Raw genomic sequence first — 23,266 nt, forward strand, 5'->3', positions numbered from 1 at the left:
TAGACTTAGATGTAATAAAATTTACTTGCTTCCTCACTGAGTGAATTGAAAAATGGCTGTATATGTGTAACATTCTCAATAAGGACTTTCATTAGAAGCTGTTTGGGTTGTATAGGCCTAGATTCTAGAATGTGCAGTAAACTGCAAAGCAGATGTGCTTAAATAAGCTTTATACAGATTTGCCAAATTAGCAAATTACTGTGGTAACTTAGTTCTGTAAATAGTCACATCCCCCTAATGCAATTCTCCCTAATTGACTGTTTCCAAATAAACGCACCATCTTTGTGTTGGAATACTTTTGTCTTTGTAGTTCTTTAGACGGGCATACTGGAGACCTGGGTTAATTCATTTTGTGTTAGAACGTCTCCCATACCTTTAACGGCCTCGTGGATGTAACACTCATAAGAAAAATAATCAATGAAATAAAGTAAACTAAATTACAGAAAGCTAATGTTTTAACGGTATAGTTCAACCAAAAAATTAAATTTTCTGAAAATGTACTGTCCAAAATGTAGGTTAGTTTGTTTTTTCATCACAACAGATTTGGATAAATTCAGCATTTAGCTCACGAATGGATCCTATGCAGTGAATGGGTGCCATCAGAATTAGAGTAAGAATGATATAATGTTAAATTTCACCAAATCTTTTTTTCATAAATGTACAGCCATCCATAAATATCTTGGATGGCTGTACATTTTTACCATGCTTTACGCATTTAAAAAAAAAAGGGATAAAAAAAGAGGGATACAGCAGGGATAGTTTACCAAAAAATGAAAATTGACCCATGATTTACCCACCCTCAAGCCATGCTACTGTACTGTAGGTGTATATGACTTTCTTCCTTCTGACAGATACAATCAGATGTATAATAAAAAATATCCTTGCTCTTCCAGTCTTTATAATGGCAGTGAATGGCTGTTGATATTCAAAAGTCCAAAAAAGTCCAATAAAGTGCATCTATCCATCACAAAAAGTATCCACATGGGTCTGGGGGGTTAATAAAGGCCTTTTGAAGTAAACTGATGTGTTTGTGTAAGAAACAAATCCGAATTTAAACTTTACAACCGTAATCTTTAGCTTCCGCTAACTGTTGTACGCATGTTCACAAGAGAGTGGTGTTCCCACGGATGCCGTAGGATGTAGCGTAGTGTCAGCTCTGGTGAGAATATGCCAGTCTCGCGAGAACCAAGTTTGTTTACAGTAAAGGAAAACAAGTCTCCTCTTGGCTTATATCGAAATCCTCTGACATTTTTCTTGAAAAATCCTAGTTTTTGTGACAAGCGTTTTGTTCTGTTCTGTCCACTGTGTTTCCACATGTCACCGTGTTTGCCTACATCATCTGCTGGAACGCCACCCTCTTGTGAATTTGCGTACGACAGTTAGCAGAAGCTAGAGATTACAGTTTATATGCGGAGCCGTGTGGAGTACTTTTATGATGGATAGAGGTACTTTATATTGCTTCAAATTCTCAACAGCCATTTACTGCCATTATAAAGCTAGGAAAAGCCAGGACATTTATTAATAAAACTCCAGTTTCATTTGTCTGAAAGAAGAAAGTCATATACACTTAGAATTGCTTGAGAGTGAGCAAATCATGGGGTATTTTTAATTTTTTGGGTGAACTATCCCTTTAACAATTCTTGTAGTAACTATGAAGGATTTTGTCAGAAACTACGCTTATTAAGGACAGTTTGCCTTCTGATGTAATGTTTTCAAAATCATGTTCTAGTGCCAATTTGACACTCAAGACATTTTCCACAGTAACATTACTTGTATATTCTGTTTTGCCAATCTCAGCATAGACAGTGGCTAGTAGCTCCAGACTCCGGGCTGTGATGGGGTGATCGTTCCCAAAAGCCCTCTGGTGGATTTTTGTGGCCTAAATAGGGAAAAAAATTGAGAAATTACAATTACTTAACATTTCTTTAGATATAAATGCCTAATGTTATATTGCGTATATACTAAAACACAATGTACTTACTTTGCCACTGTATTCTAAAGCAAGGTGGGGTCTGAAAGCAATGACACAAACATTAGCAATGATGGTCCAAAAAGGTTATTTTGCATGTGTAAATTTGTTCTTTACAAAAAAATTCAAGACAAATGTTGTTTTAAAAAACTGATATTATTTTAAGCTCCTTCAGCACATTAGAAAAGTGTACATACTGCATAAAAAAACACTAAAAGGTATGGAAGCATGTAGTCTGAACATCACAGAGCACATGTCTGTCAGTTTACTGCACGTGGGAGAGAGATTCATGCACATGTTGTCTATTATCGATCAGTAAATCTATATCATCGGTTACGCCTTCAGGACTCGGTTGACCTTTTACACTGCAGCCATAAAGAGTGAGAGAATTAGTTTATTTGCAAAGAGGGTTTGGTATATTATCACATATTTCAACATAATATACTAGACGGATCATTAATATTGATAAGTGTTCTGTGAGCAACAGCAATAACAGTCCATCTAATGGAATATATAAGAGGAGGTCAAAGCCAAAGCCATAATACTTACAGCATGTGAGTATGAGTCGGTACAGTCAAGAATGTTAGGATATAGCTAACGGCTTGGTATCAAGTTAATTTGCTTATCAAAGATTATTACAGCAGGTCAGTATTTATAAAAGGAAATGTGAATGAGAGTGAGTCAGTCAGGCGAACACTTGACATTCGCTGGATCTCTCACCCAGCATAAAACCTTATATAACTACTCTCTTGACACTAGAGAAACACTTGATTGTCACATCGCCTAGTTCAAAAAGGAACACTAGCATACTGTTTATTGTGCTAAAAATTCAGCTTTGAAATCATAGGAATAAATTACATTTTAAAATATATTCAAATAGACAAGTTATTTTAAACAGTAAAAATATTTCAAAATTTTACTGCTTTAGCTTTGCTTTGGATTAAGTAAATGCAGGCTTGCTGAGCAGAAAAGACTTAACAAAAACAAAAAAACATTAAAAATCCAACTGTTCAAAACATTTTGACTAGTAGTGCACATCTTTAAACTGTATGTCCTACTTATAAGTTGGTCAAAAAAGCACAGTTCGGCTTTAATATAAATTTAAACTATAATACTTTTTATATTAATTAAAGGGGTCATCGGATGAAAAGTTCACTTTTACATGATGTTTGAACATTAATGTGTGTTGGTAGTGTATGTACAAATTTACCCTATAATGATAAAAATTCATGCAGTGGTTTTTAATTAATCTGTAAAAATAATATCCCCTTTTTCAAACCGAGCCATTCTCAGATGCCTGTCGATGTGGCATCACACAGACAGAGGCCGCTCCCACGATAGTTAATTGACATGAGCGTCTTAGACCCGCCTTAAATCAGCTGTAACAGTCTGACCTCCATTGTTTCGATGCCAGAGCAGGGATGTAAGTTAGACAAAAAAATCTCAGATTGAGCGATTGAGGTGTTGTGTTGCTGGATGTAATAATGAACATAGTGGTCGTCATTTACTCTCGACATCTGAGCTGCTGAAGATATCGGTCTGTGTTCACGCAAATCATTTGTGATCCAGCTTCACTTACAGCAGAAGTGAGTATAAGGGTTTTTTAATGAATCTTTGCGATCGCCTTTCCTAATAACCTGCTAGTTAGCAAGTTTAGCAGCTAAACGCAGCTAAATGCGGCTAAAGTAAACAGGCTTGTCACTCCACAAAGAGAAGAGAGTGGGCGGGGTGAGCAGAGCTCATTAACATTTAAAGCAGCCTCGACCAGAACAGGGTGATTTTTGCAGAGCTGATTTTGGCAAGGTAAAAAGGTTGGTTTACACTACCATTAAGAATTTTTAACCAAAGTATATTATAGACTTTTTATTAAGATCCTAAAGAATCATTTCAACTTGTGGAAATGGGCATCCGATGACCCCTTTAACTGCATTGCAATTAACAAGCAATCACTGTACATGTCTGAAAACATTTAAAGAATGCTGAAGTGCTTTGAAGTGAAGGTTATGCATCCAAAAAATTCACATACTGCACAGTATATGTTAATGCATACTGTATAAATAACATGAGGAGTAAGGCAGCACACTATTCAGAACCTCCTCCTGTAAGTCATCACATGGTAAACACATGACTCATAGGGTTCAGTACATACAAGCATCTGTTACAGAAGCCCTAGGCTATGAATAAAGCAAATACAGATGAGTTTAAATAACAAAGACATGCATGATGCATTACAACAGCACTCAAGATGTGCAAACAATGTGCATCCTTTATCTAAATCCTCTGTGCCTCACAGTCTATAGCATATTTTATCCATATAGATTCTGTCTTGCTAAGTCTATTTTTACCACATTTACAAGTAGTATCAGGAAGCGGTTGTAAATAAAAGTAGAGCACGTAGGCATAAAGCTCATTTGATCCCAGTGGCCTGCACCTCTGCTTTATTTAAGCACAGATACAAAAAGCCACAGCAATAGCCCACCTCAGCCAGGCTCGCTAAGGCATGCGGATCCATTACAGCGCCCGTCACAACAAATCCGGGCACACGTGTGCTGTGATTCCTACTGGAGCTAGTGGAAATGTGCAGCCCGTGCCAGAGATATAGCACTCGGCACTCTCTTCTTTTTGGCTGGAACTCCTGGCATGTGTGTGATGAACGGTGCTATTTGGATGGGCGACAGTTTGCCCTCAGGGTGTATATTGAGAAATTTCCTAGGGATTTTGGATGGAAGTTTTTCCTCATGTGGTCATTTAGCACTACATGGTCCTGATTGCAGCTCTAAATGCATGGTATTGTACTTTAATTAGCTTTTTTTTGGATTTAGGTCAGGAGTTTGAAACATTCACATATTCTAAATGTCATGTTATGTTTTATACTATTCCATACTTCTTCCTTGAATGTACAGCATGTTTTTAAAGCCATACATATGTCAGTGTGGTTATTATGGTCCTGGTTTAATTAATAATGACTAGGTGTTGGTTTGCACTGTTTTGGATTGTCCTCAGAGGACATTTGATCGGACACAACATGGCAAAGCTCTCAGCTACAAGAGCACTTCCTGCCCCGACACTGAAAGATTCAAGAGGTAGAACCACTTCCTATTCACTCCATAGGGCTTGAGCTACATTTTGTGTCATAACTATCAGACTTTAAAAAGTAAATGTAGTTGTGACCTGACATAAAAATACAACCACACTTTGGGTATCAGTTGGGTGTCAACATGGACATGAAATACTGATTCGAGTGTCAGTGATACAAGAATGTCTACTATCCACGATAAAAAATAAATAAATAAATAAATAAATAAATAATAAAAAAAACTTTATGGCATGTTCAAGAAACGTTTTTAAAGACTGTACAATGTCATCAGGTGTAACCACCAAGTAAAAATTAATAAGGTAACACTTTATTTTAAAGTGTCCTTGTTACATATGTTACATGTACTTTCTATTATAATAGCAATTAATTATCCGTAATTACATGCAGGTAACCCTAAGCATAATCCTAATCCTAACCCTAACCATATAGTAAGTACATGCAGTAAATTCAAATTGTGGGGGGACTACTTAATAGGTTTAATATGATTTGATTTTTAATGTAAAAATTATGTAAAACATTAATAGGATAAAAATGATATCCTATGGAATGAAATGGAATTTCCATGCTAGGAAAAAAAAAAAACAAAAAAAAACTTTGAAACTCAATTTTGAAAAACTTTTATGGCATTTTCAGGAATTGTTTTTAAAGACTGTAACCACATGTAAATACATTTTTTGAAACTTTGAATAATGATGTAACTGCATAATAGGTTTAATATTATTTGATTTTTAAAAGTCATGTGGTGCAACCAATAAAGTCACGTTGTCCTAACATGTAGACAAGTTTTCAAGAAATCTTTTTAAAGACTGTACAATGTCATGATGTGTAACCACCAATTAAAAATTAATACAATTTTTGAAACTTGAAAATTGCATGTTTGTGAATCAAAACAACTTGGTGCAACCAATGAAGTCATGTTGTCCTAACGTGTAGAAAAGTTTTCAAGAAACATTTTTAAGGACTGTACAATGTCATAAGGTGTAACCACCAAGTAAAAATTACTTAATAGGTTTAATATGATTTGATTTTTAAAAGTCATTTGGTGCAACCAAAGAAGTCATGTTGTCCTAACATGCAGAAAAGTAAAGTCACTTTATGTGAAAAAATAAATAAACAGGTTAAAAATTAAAGGGAACCCCTGGTATTAAGACTTCTAGTATGTCATATTTTGGACTATGGGGGGCACCATTATTTTGATGACTTGAAATGGTTGCAATTGGAGAGCTACTGGCGCTACCTGTTGCTATTTTTACCGCAACACAAGCTGGAATACACAACTCAGAAAATAAAATACTGATACAATGATCACAGCTACTGTAAGAGCAAGTGGCGATGGATATAAACAAAATATATGTAGACTTAAACAAAATGCCGTACCATCGTTTTTCCCCCATGAGGAGTCCCCCGGATACCAAGTGAAATCTGCGCTGAGAAACTCTTTCAGTGGCTGTGGTGTCATGACAAGCGTCGACATGTGTACATCCTGTCAGGATGGCATCTAGCGTTTCTTGTCTCTGCCATTTGTAAGCTATTTCAGTATTTCTGGTCTACTAAAAGCCTCAAAGGCATCCGGGCTAAAGTCTAAAGAACAAAGATGCATCGCTTCTCTTGTTGCCCTATGACTGAAAATTACACCCAAAAGCCACACAATGTGGCATCGTTTCAGTATTTTATTTTCCGAGTTGTGTTGCGGTAAAAATAGCATCAGGTACCACCAGTAGCTCACTGAGTGCAACACCTCATTGAAAAAAATTGCCCCCCATAGTCCAAAATATGTATAAAACGATGTGGATTTTTAAATTACGTAAATCTTTCATGCGTTTTCTACATATTTCAGTAAGAGACATCATTTATGTTATATTAAGCCATACAGGTCTTTAAGTGTCATGATACTGACCCCTGAGCTGATGTTATTTCATAACAGGAGACATAATGAGGTGATCTTTCGTAGTTGTTCGGGTGTTTTCAAGTTGAAATACCAACAACTTCAACCATGACTGTTGTCCTAGTTGACCAGCAGATCTTGAAGATCTGTCCTCTTCAGGTTTCAACAGTTACCCGACCCAAAGTGTTTAACGGATTACATACAAATGGTGCGGATACCCCCACAATTCATTGTCCGGTGAAACATTATCTTATTGGGGCAGCAATAAAACAATCTCGTTCTCATTCAAGTTTAATGTCGTCCTCTCTCCTGCAGCACCAGCAAGCTGTCTTCTTCCCTGGGACAATCAGGTTAAATGCTTTAAGTCCCCAACCAGTGCCAACCGGGGGTCATAAATGTCCTCAAGTGTATGTGGTAGTGGCCTTACAAAAGAGCACCTCATCATGTTAAGCCCCCGGAGGAAAGCGGACACCTCACTCAGAGTGTCCCAGTAACATTTGAAACCTGGAGACTCACATAACACAAGTCACCTTTCTCTTCCTCTCTCCCTATGGGCGCTCACTTGACACAGTATAATAGGGGATTCCTAATTCAGCATAAATATAAAACTATGTACATCCCAGACTATTAACTGCCCTTCATGAATATTAACAAAATCAGAAGTCTGTAAAATGTGAAGTTGTTTATATATATATATATATGCAAATAAAAAGTTTTTTTTATTATTATGTTTTGTATTATATTTATATTTAAAAAGACTTTTAAGGGTCAAATCAGGTAGAAATGCTACCCCTAAATAAAAATATACTTAAAAAAATAATAATTAAAACATATATTCACTTTAATAAAACCAGTTATGTTGAATCTTACATCTGAAACAATTCACTCTTTAAAAACGCAGATGAACCTTTTTTGTATTTGTTTATATTTAAAGAAAAATTACTACAGCAGCAGTCAAGTATTTCTTGAAGACATAAACAAGACATTTAAGTGAGGACAGTCAGCACAAATAACATGACTAAGTGTGTAATTCTTTGCCAAACTGTGTAACAGTAGTTGAATGCATCTAAATCATGTATTTAGACTATTAGTGCCCAATAAATTCCCTGTATCAATATACACACTTCACGGAAATTATATTTCACATGCCAATTTTGTCAAAATTAGTCTGCTAAAAGCAATCTAGCATGCTGCATATATCATTGTCACAGGCAGTTCAGTGTCCTACCTTTTGCTCATGATGCAGAGCTGAGCTAGTCTCTCAAGATCCTGGGCCTGTGAAGCCTGTTCTGATAACTCCTCTTGAGACAGACATCCTGACGGTCCCAATGTTCCGTCTTCCTGAGACCCTGATTCACACAAAGTCTGTCAGAAACCTCACAGCACTCACAGAGGCTTACACGTACAGAGACAACAAGACTGTGACAAGAGTGAAAAAGACAGAGAGGGAGGGAGGGTGCGAGAGGAGAGACGGCCGATCCCTGCCACCACACCCACAGATTCAAATGCTCTTACAAGGAAATGAGACGTATGAAAAACAGAGGCTTTGGAAGAGCGACCAGCTTTAACTATTCAAAGACAATTCCAAGAAATTTACAAAGCTATTATATTGTCTGCCTGACTACGAATGAAGACTTGAAGCCTTAAAGGAACAGTTCACCCAAAAGTTAAAATTTTGTCATTAATTACTCACCCTCATGTCGTTTTAAACCTGTAAGATCTTTGTTCATCTTCATCTTCATCTTAACACAAATTAAGATATTTCTAATGAAATCCAAGAGCTTTCTGACCCTGCATAGACGGCAACACAAGTACCACATTCAAGGCACAGAAAGGTATTAAGGATATCGATAAAATAGTCCATGTGACTTCAGTGGTTCAACTATAATTTTATGAAGCTACGAGAATACTTTTTAAGCGCAAAGAAAACAAAAATAACAACTTTATTAAATCTCTTCTCTTCTGCGTCTCCACCGCACATTCACGAGAGTATCACGTTCATCTCTTTTAGTTCATCGTCTGTATACTCTGGTTCAAATAAGTAAGGCAGGGCAAAAAAAAGTCATCCACTCTGTCGAAATCTTCGGACATGTTTACAAAGACTGTTTTATGTACAGCATGTGTCTTCTTCTGCTTGTAAACAAAGCGCAGTGCATCCAGGTTCTACGTCAGAATGCCGACTCCTGCGCCAGCAGCACCAGATGCATGAGTAATGGTGAATGCACGTCAAAGACTGACACAGAACAGAAGAAATCGTTACATAAAAGTGCTATTTTTGTTTTCTCTGCACACAGAAAGTATTCTCGCAGCTTCATAAAATTAGGGTTGAACCACTGACGTCACATGGACTGTTTTAACAATGTCCTTACTACTTTTCTGGGCCTTGCATGAGTCAGTTGAGTTGCTGTCTATGCAGGGTCAGAAAGCTCTTGGATTTCATCAAAAATATCTTAATATGTGTTCAGAAGATGAATGAAGGTCTTACGGGTTTGGAACCATATGACAGAATTGTAATTTTTTAGGTGAACTATCCCTTTAACATTTCTGTAATCCAGCTTAATAAAGAGCAATTCCTTTCACATATTTTGTCATCTTCATGTTGTACTAAACTTGCATGACTTTCTTTTTTTCAACTGAACACAAAACGTGACATTTTAAATATTATACTAGCCACTTTTTGAATGTCAAAATTCTCTAAAGTTACAAAACGAGGAAGTTCCAAATCTTCTGAAGTCAAACAATCAATTTATGTGAATAAGAAACCGCTATAGCTCTCCTTGGCACATTTATGTAAGTGCCAGAAATAGTGATGTCTGATGTGTGAATGAATGGCTCTTCTGAGTCATAGCTTTGTCTCATTTTGTGTTCCATGAAAAAAGGAAGTCACACAGGTTTGGAAATTACATGAGGGCAAGAAAATGACTCTTTCTTGAGTTAAATAATACTTTAGTAATGAAACTGTGCATTTTAACATGAGACTAGAGTAATAAAATCAACAAGAACTTATAAAAGTGTTCCACTTGTCACCATGTTACCATTGCACAATATGCAAAACAATGCCAGAAAGAAACTGTTTGACTATTAAAAACAAAACTTAAACCTCTCTGTTTTCCTTACTGCTTAGACTTCCATTGTAATGTCCAAAATGTTGCTGTAATTTTAACTGGAACCTGGAACTCATTCCATGAGCTGGTAGAGAGCAATATTTTAAATCTATAATAACATCTCAGAACAACACAGTAAAGGAATGCTGAAGGTCAACACTTCGGTTTTTATATGTACACTAGGGAATGCGTACAGTGAGCGTGATACACATTTTCATCATTAGTATGTGTGAAAAATCTGACTGCTCGTTTACTATGTTGATGATGAGAGTTGCACTGTACTCATACCCTAGTGTATGCATAAGCATCAAAGTATAATTTTCATATCACTTTATACGCAAGACACTGCAAAAGTGTCAAGCACATCTCTCTAGTGCATGTTCACATGGAACAACAATGGCAAATTAGTGCAGTGGAATGCAAAAGCATGTTCTGTGTGAATGGCCCTTAAAAGGACAGTTCACCCAAAAATGAAAATGCAGTCATGCCTTCCGTGCCTGAGGCAGGAGGTTGTAAATGCTGAAGCCCCATTGCTGTCTTGCAGGGTCAGAAAGCTCTCGGATTTCATTACAAAAATCTTCATTTGTGTTTCGAAGATGAACAAAGGTCTTACAGGTTTGGAACAGCATGAGGGTGAGTAATTAATGACAGAATGTTCATTTTTAGGTGAACTATCCCTTTAAGAAATTCACTTGTGTATTTAAACCCAACTTTACTAAACAGGATCAATACATCTGTTTAATGCAGCACACACCATATCACTGTATACACAGAAATCCTCACTCTGGTGTATGTATGGAAACTGAGCACAGATTAGGCCAGAGGGAGGAAATCAAAGCAGCATTGGCCCAAAACGCTGAATCAGGCAGAGTTTCCAGGGTACTCAACAGCTCTTTAATGAGGTAATGTATAGTGTGGTCATATATCTCCCTAGGCTCCTCTCTGCCCATGCTAGAGATCTATGCTGTCTCAGCAGCATGCAGACAGCCAGAGGAATGGCAGACGTCCACCATAGGAAGAGATCGATGGGTCTTCTTCATCCATAAATACCGGTGCATCTCAGGGCAAATAAAGATGAACCTCTGGTAAATATATTACTGCTCTCAGACAGGACCTTGAGGACAGGTTTGTTGGGTCAATTTTCAGTGTTTTATGGAAGCAAGCTTGTGCCCTTGCAATTTATTTACAGCAAACTTGTGGTCAATCTGTGGTAAATGTGTGCCAGTGTTTGCCACAGGGATTTGTCACATTTTTGTCAAGGAACTATGGTTTGGAATGGACAGAGATGCTTTTTATTAAAGGGGTCATCGGATGCTAAATTCACTTTTATGTGTTGTTTAGACATAAATGTGTTTTGGCAGTGTGTGTACACAACTATCCTATAATGATAAAAATCCACCCAGCTTTTTTTTTTCTCAGATCAAGCTATTCTCAGGTTCACGGTTGTTGACTAGGACAGCCATTTTAGCGTAGACCCACCCTAAGTGAGCTGTAAACAGTCCGCCACTAAGCAATTGAGGTGTTCTGTTGTTGAATGTAATAATGAACACAGCAGTCATCATTTACTCCCAACATCTGAGCCACTGGAGATGCAGTGGATTACTTTTGTTTTTGAAGGGAATGTGCCCCTTGATCTACCTAAATGCATATATGTTCGCAGTAATCATTTGTGATCCAGCTTCACCTACAGAAAAAGTAAGTATAAGGTTTTTTTTTAATGAATCTTTGCAAATTGCCTTTCCTAATGATCCACGGCTAAAGTTTACAGTCTCAGAAAATCGCTCATCGCTCCACAGAAGTGAGGGGTGGGGTGAGCAGAGCTCATTAGCATTTAAAGGGACATGCACTGAAACGGGTCGCTGTGAACAGAGCTGTTTTTGACAAGGTTAAAAGGGAGCTGTTTTAAACAACCACTGAGAAATTGTAACCAAAGTATGTTATAGATTTTCATTAAGACCCTAAAGAAACATATCAACTTGTGGAAAACGCGCATCCGATGATCCCTTTAAATTTAATTGAAAGTATGTTACATTACTATACCAGTAGGTTATTGGGTCTCATTCACTAATAATGTTGTGGATTGTTTGATGCGAACTAGGAAAACCCAACACATGGTGAAATTTACCTTTTTTAGGTTTGTTACCATATGAAATCCCTTCAAGCCCTTTCCAAAACTGTTTTTTTATTTTGTCCATAGCTTGACTGTAACAAACGTTATGGCTAAGTTGGCTGATAGCTATGATTTTCAGGAATGGATTTTAGGAAAAACGGGTTTAAAGTAAGACAGCACTTACTTTTATTACACAGGTTTAACGAGAGCTGTCTGAGCGTGATATTGCATTATTACACAAACAGACTGATGTTTGTTTTCCATTGTTTATCATAGGCATAGTCTCTGAACTTTTGATCACCCCTTGTATGTTTAGACAGCATGAATAATGCAGTCTACCTTGTAATTTACATTTAGAAAAGCCAGTGCAGCGCAACTGTTTGCACACTGTGCATAAAACACTGTCATCGGACTCCTCCTCTTTAGTAATTTCATCATCCGATCCTTCATCTCTGGATGTGAAATAGTCCATTATAACATTGTTTAGGACACTGACATCACCAAGATGCAGACTGAGATGAGTAAGATCTGTTAAGTGAGCAGGTGCAGTACTTCAGACTGCGTTGTTGCGCTCTGCCATCTCACAACATTAAAAAATAAATAAATAAATAAAAAACGTAGCACGTCGTAGTTTACACAGGACTGGTAGAGAATGTGCAAAAACACACTTCTATTAAATATGTTACGTGGTTTATTTATTTATTTTAGATATATTTTGGGGCTTTTTATGCCTTTATTTGTATAGGACAGTGTAGAGTAGACAGGAAAGCAATGGGTGAAGAGAGAGGGGAAAGGGATCGGCAAAGGACCACGAGCCGGGAATCGAATTCGGGTCGCCGTGAGTGCAATTGTGCTGTATGACGGTGCACTAACTGCGAGGCTGTTGGTGCCGACACGTGGTTTATTTTGATAGGTTAACTGTTTTTGTGGTGTAAAGGGAAAGCACCTCCGCAGCGCGTTCTTAACATAAGAGAAAGATACTGCTTGCTGCAGTAAATCACTATTGTTGTGCACTAAACAAGTGAATTTCACCAAGATATTTTCAGAGATTATTATAGAATAATAATTTAAAGGGGTCATCGGATGCCCATTTTCCACAAGTTGATATGATTCTTTAGGGTCTTAATGAAAAGTCTATAATATACTTTGGTTAAAAATTCTCAATGGTTGTGTAAAACAACACCCTTTTTACCTTGTCAAAATGAGCTCTGCAAAAATCATCCTATTCTGAGGGGATTGCTCCTTTAAATGCAAATGAGTTCTGCTCGCCCCGCCCCTCTCTTCTCTCGATGGAGTGACGATCCAGTTTACTTTAGCCGCATTTAGACGCGTTTATCCGTTAAACTTGCTAACTATCACATTATTAGGAAAGGTGATCGCAAAGATCCATAAAAAAAAACCCCTCTTATACTCACTTCTGCTGTAAGTGAATTTAATCACGAATGATTTCATTGAACACAGACGGATATATGTAGACTGGGAGCCGCATTCCCTTCACAAACAAACGTAATCCACTGCATCTTCAGCAGCTCAGATGTCGGGAGTAAATGACGACTACTATGTTCATTATTACATCCAGCAAAAGAACACCTCAATCGCTCAATCGGAGATATTCTTGTCTAACTTACATCCCTGCTCCGGCATCGAAACAATGGAGGTCAGACTGTTACAGCTGATCTGAGGTAAGACGCTCATGTCAATAAACTATTGTGGGAGCGGCCTCTGTGGGTGTGATGCCACACCAACAGGCATCTGAGAATGGCTCGATTTGAAAAAGGGGATATTATTTTTACAGATTAATTAAAAACCACTGCATGGATTTTTATCATCATAGGGTAGATTTGTACATACACTGCCAACACAGATTATTGTTTAAACAACATGAAAAAGTGTATTTAGCATCCGATGACCCCTTTAACCTATTTTTCAAATTTCCTGCAAACCCCCCAGTACGATATCCGATTTTCCAATTGCATCACATTTAGTATTTGTAAGCACAGGAGAACATACATATACTAATTAAAGGTTCTGCTAAATTAACCAAATGTGGTCTTTTTATAACTGATAGACGCACTTTTTGGGTTTTAAAATCTCAACAGCCATTCACTGCCATTATAAAGCTTGGAAGACCCATCACATTTTGTAATATAACACCAATTATATTTGTCTAAAAGAAGCAAGTCATTTACACCTAGGGTGGCTTGAAGGTGAGTAATCATGAGGCAATTTTTATTTTTGGATGAACTTTCCCTTAAAACATGATTTCTATATTGTAACTGTCACATCTTATACTCTTTTTACTGGTGAACAACCACGTAAAAAAACATACCTGACAAATTTAACTCAATAATAATGACATTTGCGGTGCCCTTTGAGTTCAACATTTACATTCCCTTCTAACTGAAATTTCGTTTAAAGGAGTAGTTTATTTCCAGAACGAAAATGTACAGTTAATGTACTCACCCCATTGTCCTCCAAGATGTTCATGCCTTTTTTTCTAAAATCTTTGATTTTAAAGTTCGAGGAGAAAATGAAATGGGAGTTTTTCAACATACCCTAACTGTACTGACCCCAAATTAGGTCAAGGTAAGACCCTTCTTCCTTGGCTGTGATCGTGTAGAGTCCTCTGAAGCTGCATTAAACTGCATTTTGGACGTTCAAACTCACGGGCACCATAGAAGTCCACTATATGGAGATAATTCCTCAAATGTTTTTCTCAAAAAACATAATTTCCTTACGACTGAAGAAAGAAAGGCATGATTGGATGACAACGGGGTGAGTACATCTGTTTGTTCTGGAAGTGAACTACTCTTTTAAGATGGCAGAATACCCAATAAAGACTACTTCACAGGGCACTTTAATCATACACTGAACCGATTTGTTCATAAACACTGTTTTACTGATTGGTTGATTCAGCTTTGGATTTGTTCGGAAATTTTTCACTGATGGACCGAAATACACAAAGTAACAAAAATGTAAGTTACTCACTATTACCTTCTTGTTTGTTGAACCACTGTATAAAGCAGATTTACAAAACACACTCTCAGAATCATGCCGCTGTTTTGAATGTCTTGTTTGTGTGGCATTGCTTAAATACATTATCATACACAGTTATGATGAAATTGTCTATATATTGTGATATATGCTGATCAAAGAGTCACATGTGCACTCAACAGCACCATAAAATAAGCATTTAAGTAAATCCTTAAAAAGTGGACCTGCCTGTGCTGGCCTGCAGCGAGGTGAGCTCGATCAATGCCACTTCGTAGAACATCTTCTCCGCCTGAATGAACTGCAGAGCTTTCCCATCTGATTTTATACGGGTGAAGGATTAGACATGCTTGTCACCAGGAATAGTCTCTTGTTATGATCGCACACATCGCCCAATTACTCAAGCTCAGTGAAATCCTGATTTGTTCAGCTGCTAGAATCACCAAAGACAATATAAAACACCAGCGTCCGCTGAACCTTTAATGTATCGCCTAAACAGAAAAAACAGTCTATTATAGTTCAAGGGCTGTGTGATGTTTTGATTGGTTGGTGTTCGTGTCAGCTTCTCTTTTTAGCTCTATAGAAAGACACAAAGCTTGTGGCTGTTCTATATATAGTCACTATAGTGTTTGTTCTGTGTTTTCAAAGGCATGCAATGTCAGTGTAAAAAAATCATATTTACTCTTTACAAGTGTCATTACAAAAAAACCTGACCAGGAAGGAAAAGTTCTTAAAATAGTCGTGAATGACCTAGATAATGGCAGGATTTGTTTGTGCAGGAACTTGCTAATGTTTCTATTTTTGGTATCATAAACTACAGCTGGACCTCCTGTTAGAATGTGAAATGTTGTGACAAAAATAGCTACTAATTATATTAAAGAAACACGATATTCTACCATTCAAAGGTTAGGTGTTAGTATGCTCTTATTCTGAAAGTAAAATGCTTTTATTCAGAAAGGATGCATTAAATCAATTAAAGTATATGCTGACAGTATTTTTAATTTTTGGTGAACTCTCTCTTTCCTGTGTTCAGTATGTTTTTGTAATTGCTTTTGTTGGTTTTTTTTTTTTCAGTAGCTTGCAATGTTTGATATGGTGTGTGTCTCTTTTCAGTTACAGTGCGTTGTCCCTCTTGAAATGATCTTTTCTACGAATGAGCAGCATATTCCCAGGTGTCCCGAGCATATTTTTAGATCTCAGCTGGCTGAGGAACATCTGAATTTGCTGACTAACAGCACGGGATCGGTTTGAAAGTGATAAATCTATTTGTGATGTATGCGATGCTAACCCCTAAATTAGCTGTGGAGGAGAGATCAGAAACAAATGTATTCTGTATTGATTTTATAATCATTTTTGCTGTTCATTTAGCATTGCCTTCCGCTCCATCTGATTAAAAGCCTGTGTCCTAATGCTTCATATTTTACAATTACTGGATAATATACAGTATATATTCAGTCTATTTCTGATATACACACACACATACACACACACACACACACACACATATATATATATATAGTTGAGGTCAAAAGTTCATACACCTTGCAGAATCTGCAAAATGATAATTATTTTACCAAAATAAGAAGGATCATTCAATATGCATGTTATATTGACCTGAATAGTACTGACCTTTCAATATTTCACATTAAAGATATTTACATATACATACACTTGATTCTTAGAGTGCTGTTACCTGAATGATCCACAGCTGTGTGTGTTTTTTTTTTTTCTTGTTTGTCCTAAACAGTTAAATCCTTCAGGTCTCACAAAATCTTTGTTTTTTTTTTTTGACAGGAACGTGTTGGGTGGAGAGCAGGGGAGCAGGATCAGTTGCACTAATGTGACTGCGCTAACCACACGGCTATAGGCACTAACAATTCTTTGTTTTTTCAGCATTTTTGTTTATTTGAACCCTTTCCAACTATGACTGTTTGATTTTGAGATCCATCTTTTCACACTGGGGACAACTGAGGGATTCATATGCAACTATTGCAGAAGGTTCAAATGCTCACTGATGCTCCAGAAGGAAAAACCATGCATTAAGAGCTGGGGGGTGAAAACTTTTTAAATTTGAAAATCAGGGTAAATTTTACTTATTTCGACTACTGAGAAAAATCTTCTGTAGCTTCTGAAGGGCAGTACTAAAAAAAAAAAAAAGATATTAGGCAAAATTAGAAAAATGTACACATTCATTCTGTTCAAAAGTTTACACCCCCGGCTCTTAATGCATCGTTTTTGGTTCTGAAGCATCAGTGAGTATTTTGAACCTTCTGTAATAGTTGCATATGAGTCTCTCAGTTGTCCTCAGTGTGAAAAGATGGATCTCAAAATCATAGTCATTTTTGGAAAGAGTTCAAAACAGCTGTGGATCATTCAGGTAACAACACAGTATTAAGATTCAAGTGTATGTAAACTTTTGAATGGGGTCATTTTTATAAATTCAACTATTATTTCCTCTTGTCGACTACATGTAAACGTCTTTTATGTGAAATATCTTATTCAGGTCAGTACTAAATAAAAAATAACACGTATTTTGTATGATCCCTCTTATTTGGCAAACTACTTAACATTTTACAAATTCTTTAAGGTGTATGTACACTTATGACCTCAACTGTATATATTACTCTTTCTGAGAGTTTTAGCTATTTTTAGCAGTTACGCTCTTCCACCCAACTCTTCCTGGTGTTATTTTTAGTGGATATATTAAGTCATTCCACTGTATTATTTTATTAGCTACCACAATGACACAAATTTAATTTTGGCAGAAGCGCCTACATTTCCTGTATACAGTATGACTCAAAAGAGGTGAATACTAGTGGGGCCAGCTCTAAGTTTATATTTGTCAATTACGCAGCTTCAAATCTCAGATATGCAGCACAGCAATTTTAAAGAGCAGCATCTAAAAATAAGTTGTGCATACTAGCTTTGAGAACACAGAGTGCTTCAGAATTCTTTAATGCGTTGCATAGGCAGATGTGTGCATTAATAATCACTATACCAGCTCTGGTGATTTAGATGAAAATAAATGTCATAGCTGCATCCTTCTGCCTAGCATGTATATTTCCAGCTATCTCAGCATAACTGCGGAAGCAATTTCTACATTTGTATTTCTCGTTGATGGTGCCGGCTCAGACGTGTCAATCACAGTGCGATCACAGCCATTGTATCTACTTCCAGTCAGAAAATGAGTACAGGATGAATGTTTGGTTCCTTTCATCTTCTTCTTAAGCTAAGAACTCAATCTATATGATTTCATACATGTAACTGAAGAGATATAACAGCCTGGTGTCATATAAAATATAAATATGTTTTTAAGTGGGTTTTTGAGAAATGAATGATTTCATTTTCATACTCTAAAATTAATGCTTTGGAGGAAGAACATTCACTTTATTTACCAAATGTTGGTTGCATCAAATCTTTCTATTTACACTACAAAAACATTGGAGTCGATACGATTTTTTAAATTTTATTTTATTTTATTTTATTTTATTTTATTTTATTTTATTTTATTTTATTTTATTTTATTTTTATTTTTCAAGAACGTTTCCTGCTTGCCAAGGCTGTATTTATTTGATCAAAAATACAGTAAAAACAGTAATATTGTAAAATATTACTACAATTTTACAATTGTTTTCAATGTAATGCAAAGATTCTAAATGTCTGTACTGTCACTTTTTACAATTTTTTTTGTCACTTTTTGCAGTTTTCTGTGTTGGTCTTTTATTGGATGTATTATAAAAAAAATAATAATTTATAAAGTGGATTGTGGTTGGTCACTTTGCATGTCAATCAAATGTTTTTTTTCCTGTGTACATACGTAGGTGATTCTGCCAAAATAAGATGCAATGTGGACCAGACCAGAAGTTATTGTAAAAAATACTGCCATAGCAAGTAAGTATATGGGTTTTCATCTTAGTTTACCATTCTTTCTTTTACTGATATATAGGCTATGCATGAGCACTGGTCCATATTGTCCTAAAGGATAAGAGAAGGGCAGAACATTCCAGATAAAATCCCAGCTAACCTTTGATTTCACATCTTTAATTTATCCCCAGCTCTCCAAATCACCTATTCCAATGTCCCTTGTTGTGCACTGATAAAACAGAGTAATGTTTTGCATGTAATTAAATAGCTTATTCAATTAAAAGATACAATCTACATCAATTATTTCTCTTTTATGTAATTACACAGAGATCACCAAGTCCCACTACTATTTACTAGCAAACTGGTTAAGATCGGTGCAAATATGTTGAAAGCAATTCGCATGTAATTGGATTTTAATTGGAAAAGAGGTCATGAATGATCTCGGTTAATGACTTAGGTCACGTAAATGACCCGTTTGAGCTGAAACTGCTCGTCTTGAACCTGTTTAAACTCTATGCTTTAGTAATTGAGAGGCCATGGGTTTAAGAGGGAATGTATGTCACGTAACACTAGCCCGGCCTTTAATGGCAGGCCGTAGATGAATAATGACAGCGGCGCTCATGCTGGCTCTATGCAGGTTAATTAGCAGTGACGCTCTTTCAGCTGACATACGATAAGAGCCCACAAATCCTCTTAGGAAAAAGACCACACTCAAGAAGCTCCAGTTGAAAAGGCCCTGCCATAACACAGCTACACATCTACACAGTCTTTGCACAAACAATATTAAACTGAAGTTTAAATACATGCATATTTGTGCAGATAAAAAGGATTTATGTTTTATGTTCATTATACAATTTGGATTGAGAGCTGAAACTTTATCGAAAAGGATACAATTCTTGTCATCAATGTAGAGTTCAGCAATCTGTATGGAAAAAAAAAAAAAAAAAGAGAATACTGTCTGAAAAAATCACCTCAAGTGCTTAACAAAATAAAAGACAGAATCACATGAAAACATGGCATGGAGATAATATGCCACATATAGAAAAGAAAAGAAAAGAAAAGAAAAGAAAAGAAAAGAAAAGAAAAGAAAAGAAAAGAACCATTGATTTTAGCAATTTGGGGAGGAATAGGGAGGAAATAACAGAGAATATTGTCTGAAAAATTCAAACTCAAGTGTTTCACAGAATAAAAAAAATTAATCTCATAAAAAATGTCAAATAAAATAAAATAAGATAAAAAAAATATTGCCTGAAAATTTCAAATTTAAAAGTGCTTAACAAAAAAAAAAAAAAAAAAAAAAAAAAAAAAAGAAGCTCATTAAAACATGTCATGGAAATAATATACCACTTAATAATATTATTATTATTAATAATAATAATACAAAAAAACAAAATTAAATAATAAAAAATTAGAGGAGGACTAGGGAGGAAAGAGAGAATATTGTCTGATATCATAAAAAGCAAACTCATAAAAAATTTCAAATAAAATAAAATAAATAGAGTTAAGCAATTTGTAGAGAGGAAATAAGATAAAAGACAGAATCTCATGAAAACATGTCATGGAGATAATATGCCACATATAATAATAATAATAATAATAATAACATATAATAAAATCACTGATTTCAGGTTTTGGGGAGGAATACGAAAGAAAAAAAGAGAGAATATTGTCTGCAAATTTATAACTCAGGTGTGTCGCAGAATAAAAAAGCGAACCTCATTAAAACATGCCCAAGGAGTTCAATTAAACCCAGCACTTATTAATGAATCAATCAATAAAATAATAACATGAATAAAATAACATGAAACACATACTTAAAAAATCCTGTAATACAATTATTTTTATAGTTCAATTAGCATAAACAATACAATCAATACAGTAAACACTATTATGATGCATATCTACCTATCTATCTATCTATCTATATATTATAAATTAAAATATGCATTCCTTTAGGTATGCAATTATGTAATGTAGAAATTGTACTTAAATGTCATGAAAATGTCATTTCACAACGTAAAAAAATCTGTTTCTAAAATTAATATATATATATATATATATTCTTCAAGCCCAACATAGTTTTATTTTTCTCCTATATTTAGATTGAAATATGATCTGAACAGGTTTCGGACAGTGTTTGTTCACTCAAATTCATTCGAAAAGTAACATTCCCATTCTTACAACTTTCTATATTTCAAAATGCCTCAGATGAACAGTTACAGTTAACGCTGGTGATAAATATTAGCAAATTCTAAATATGTCTTTTTTGTAAGGTCAGAAACAACTCCGTCTGTCCAATGTCATACCACACATTCCAGCACTCTTGTGTAAGAGCCACTGTTTATATTCTGGACACAATGCCTGGGACCCTTGTGAATTTCTGAGAGAGTTTAACAAATGGGGCTGAGGGTTTTGTATCTGACGGACCGTCATCGAATCAAGCCCATAATTAGACAAGAGAAGTGAACACATAAGAGAAAGAAACATTATTAGTATTAGTTATTAGCATTAGCAGTGGACATTATAAGATAAACATATGATAGAAAGCCAATGGTTATTGCAGTAGCTTGCAACACAACGATAAACACAAGCTTGCTTAAGATCATCTCAAGCACGTCTTCTGCTGTGCACAGAAAAACAAATGCGAGCACACACTCGTTACATAGGATAGTGTGTTTGCTGTGTCGGCTCATGCTGTCGGTGTAGAGCATGAATGTTTCAGAATGCATTTGGCAGTGTTAAATATGCATTGACTGACGGCTAGTTTTAGGTTAGTGTGTCATTGAATCATTAAAAGTCTACATGCATGAGCAAGAGAATGAATTTGCATGCATTACTTGTACTGATGTGTAAATGATTCTTAAATTTAAAGCCTGTTTGAATGTGTTCCATCCCATAATGCATCATGACAGAGCTCCATCCTGCAGGGCTCACCTGATGCAGGCAGTTGGGAAGCGAGTGGAAGCTCTGCACATGTGTGAGTCCCAGCAGGCAGCTCAAAAAGCAGTGCAGAGCAGCTTGAGAGTCTCCTTCCTGCTGGAGCTGCCTGCCCAGTTCAAACAAGCCCTCACGGCTCCCGTTCAGCATCCCGTGTTCGGGATGGCCCGCCAGAGAGACCTGCCGCGCGCGTTTACGTGCCAGACAGCAGCTGCTGCACTTACGTCTCCCATCTGAGCTGCGGCACGGGCATGGAGAAACAGTCCGGAGGGATGGAGCGGAAAACTCACAGTCGGAAGCAGAGATATCGGTCGCTGCAACCGCAAAACAGGAACAGATTACGGCTTCTCATCTTCCTCCTCCTACGATCTGTAAGAGTCAAGGGCAGGAGCGTGCGTGGGAGGGAGGAAGAGAGGGATTGTGGAGACGGTACCGCGCAGCGCCGCCCACGCAGCATCGCAAAGAGCAGAGGAGGAAGTCAGGACCTGAGAGGATTTCGTTTGAGTGACGCTGGACGCAGCCAATTGTTTTACACCAGCACAGATGATGGAGTCCTCTGTCCATCTTAAAAGGAAATTCAATTAGTCACTTCAAACTGCAAGTGGTGAGACTATGGAGGTCTTTGCAGATGTTATTCCAATGAGACAGTTCTACCTAAAATGAAAGTTTGCTGTTAAAGGGATAGTTTACCTAAAAATGGAAATTCTGTCATTAATTACTCACCCTCATGTTGTTCCGAATCTGTAGGACCTTAGTTCCTCTGCAGAACACAAATTAAGATATTTTAATAATGAAATCCGAGAGTTTTTTGACCCTGCATAGACAGAAATGCAACTGACACGTTCAAGGCCCAGAAAGGTAGTAAGGACATTGTTAAAATAGTCCATGTGACATCAGTGGTTCAACTGTAATATTACAAAGCTCTGAGAATACTTTTTATGCAGAAAGAAGACAAAAATAACAACTTTATTTAACAATTTCTTCTCTTACGTGTCAGTCTGCAGCGTGCGTTCACAAGAGCACCACAACGCACGCGTGTGCATTTCTCTGCTTGTAAACAAGGCGCAGTGCATCCAGGTACTATATGAGGTTCCAAATGTGCCTAAAAAGAGTCAACTGCTTTGTGCTTTGTACTATACATTTGTCTTTGTCTACAGTCATTGCTGTCATCCTGTTCTCTCGTCCTTATATGGTCTTGTTCTGTCGTCCTTAATGTCGTCCTCTTCTGTCATCCTGACTGTCATCTAATTCTGTCGTTCTTACTGTTCATCTTATTCTGTTGTCCTAATGTTGTCTTATTCTGTCATCT

The 23,266-nt window shown here is 36.5% G+C and overlaps 1 protein-coding gene across 2 annotated transcripts in view; it reads right to left on the reverse strand.

Moving 5' to 3' along the window:
* Nucleotides 1-22,500, reverse strand: part of c17h14orf180 (chromosome 17 C14orf180 homolog) — a 32,849-nt gene extending 10,349 nt beyond the window's left edge. Inside the window, exons 1-6 of one of the 2 annotated variants that reach the window (XM_051133195.1) lie at nt 21,955-22,500; nt 19,912-19,942; nt 15,388-15,474; nt 8,180-8,300; nt 1,982-2,012; nt 1,771-1,879 (exon numbers count right to left, since the gene is read on the reverse strand). In XM_051133195.1, coding sequence (XP_050989152.1) covers nt 1,771-1,879; nt 1,982-2,012; nt 8,180-8,300; nt 15,388-15,474; nt 19,912-19,942; nt 21,955-22,107 — 532 coding nt within the window. In that variant the 5' untranslated portion in view covers nt 22,108-22,500. The remainder of the gene's footprint in view (nt 1-1,770; nt 1,880-1,981; nt 2,013-8,179; nt 8,301-15,387; nt 15,475-19,911; nt 19,943-21,954) is intronic. The other variant, XM_051133196.1, reaches the window with a different exon arrangement.
* Nucleotides 22,501-23,266: the final 766 nt, after the last annotated feature.

This window comes from Labeo rohita, chromosome 17, assembly GCF_022985175.1.
Source record: "Labeo rohita strain BAU-BD-2019 chromosome 17, IGBB_LRoh.1.0, whole genome shotgun sequence".
NCBI classification, from domain to species: domain Eukaryota; kingdom Metazoa; phylum Chordata; class Actinopteri; order Cypriniformes; family Cyprinidae; genus Labeo; species Labeo rohita.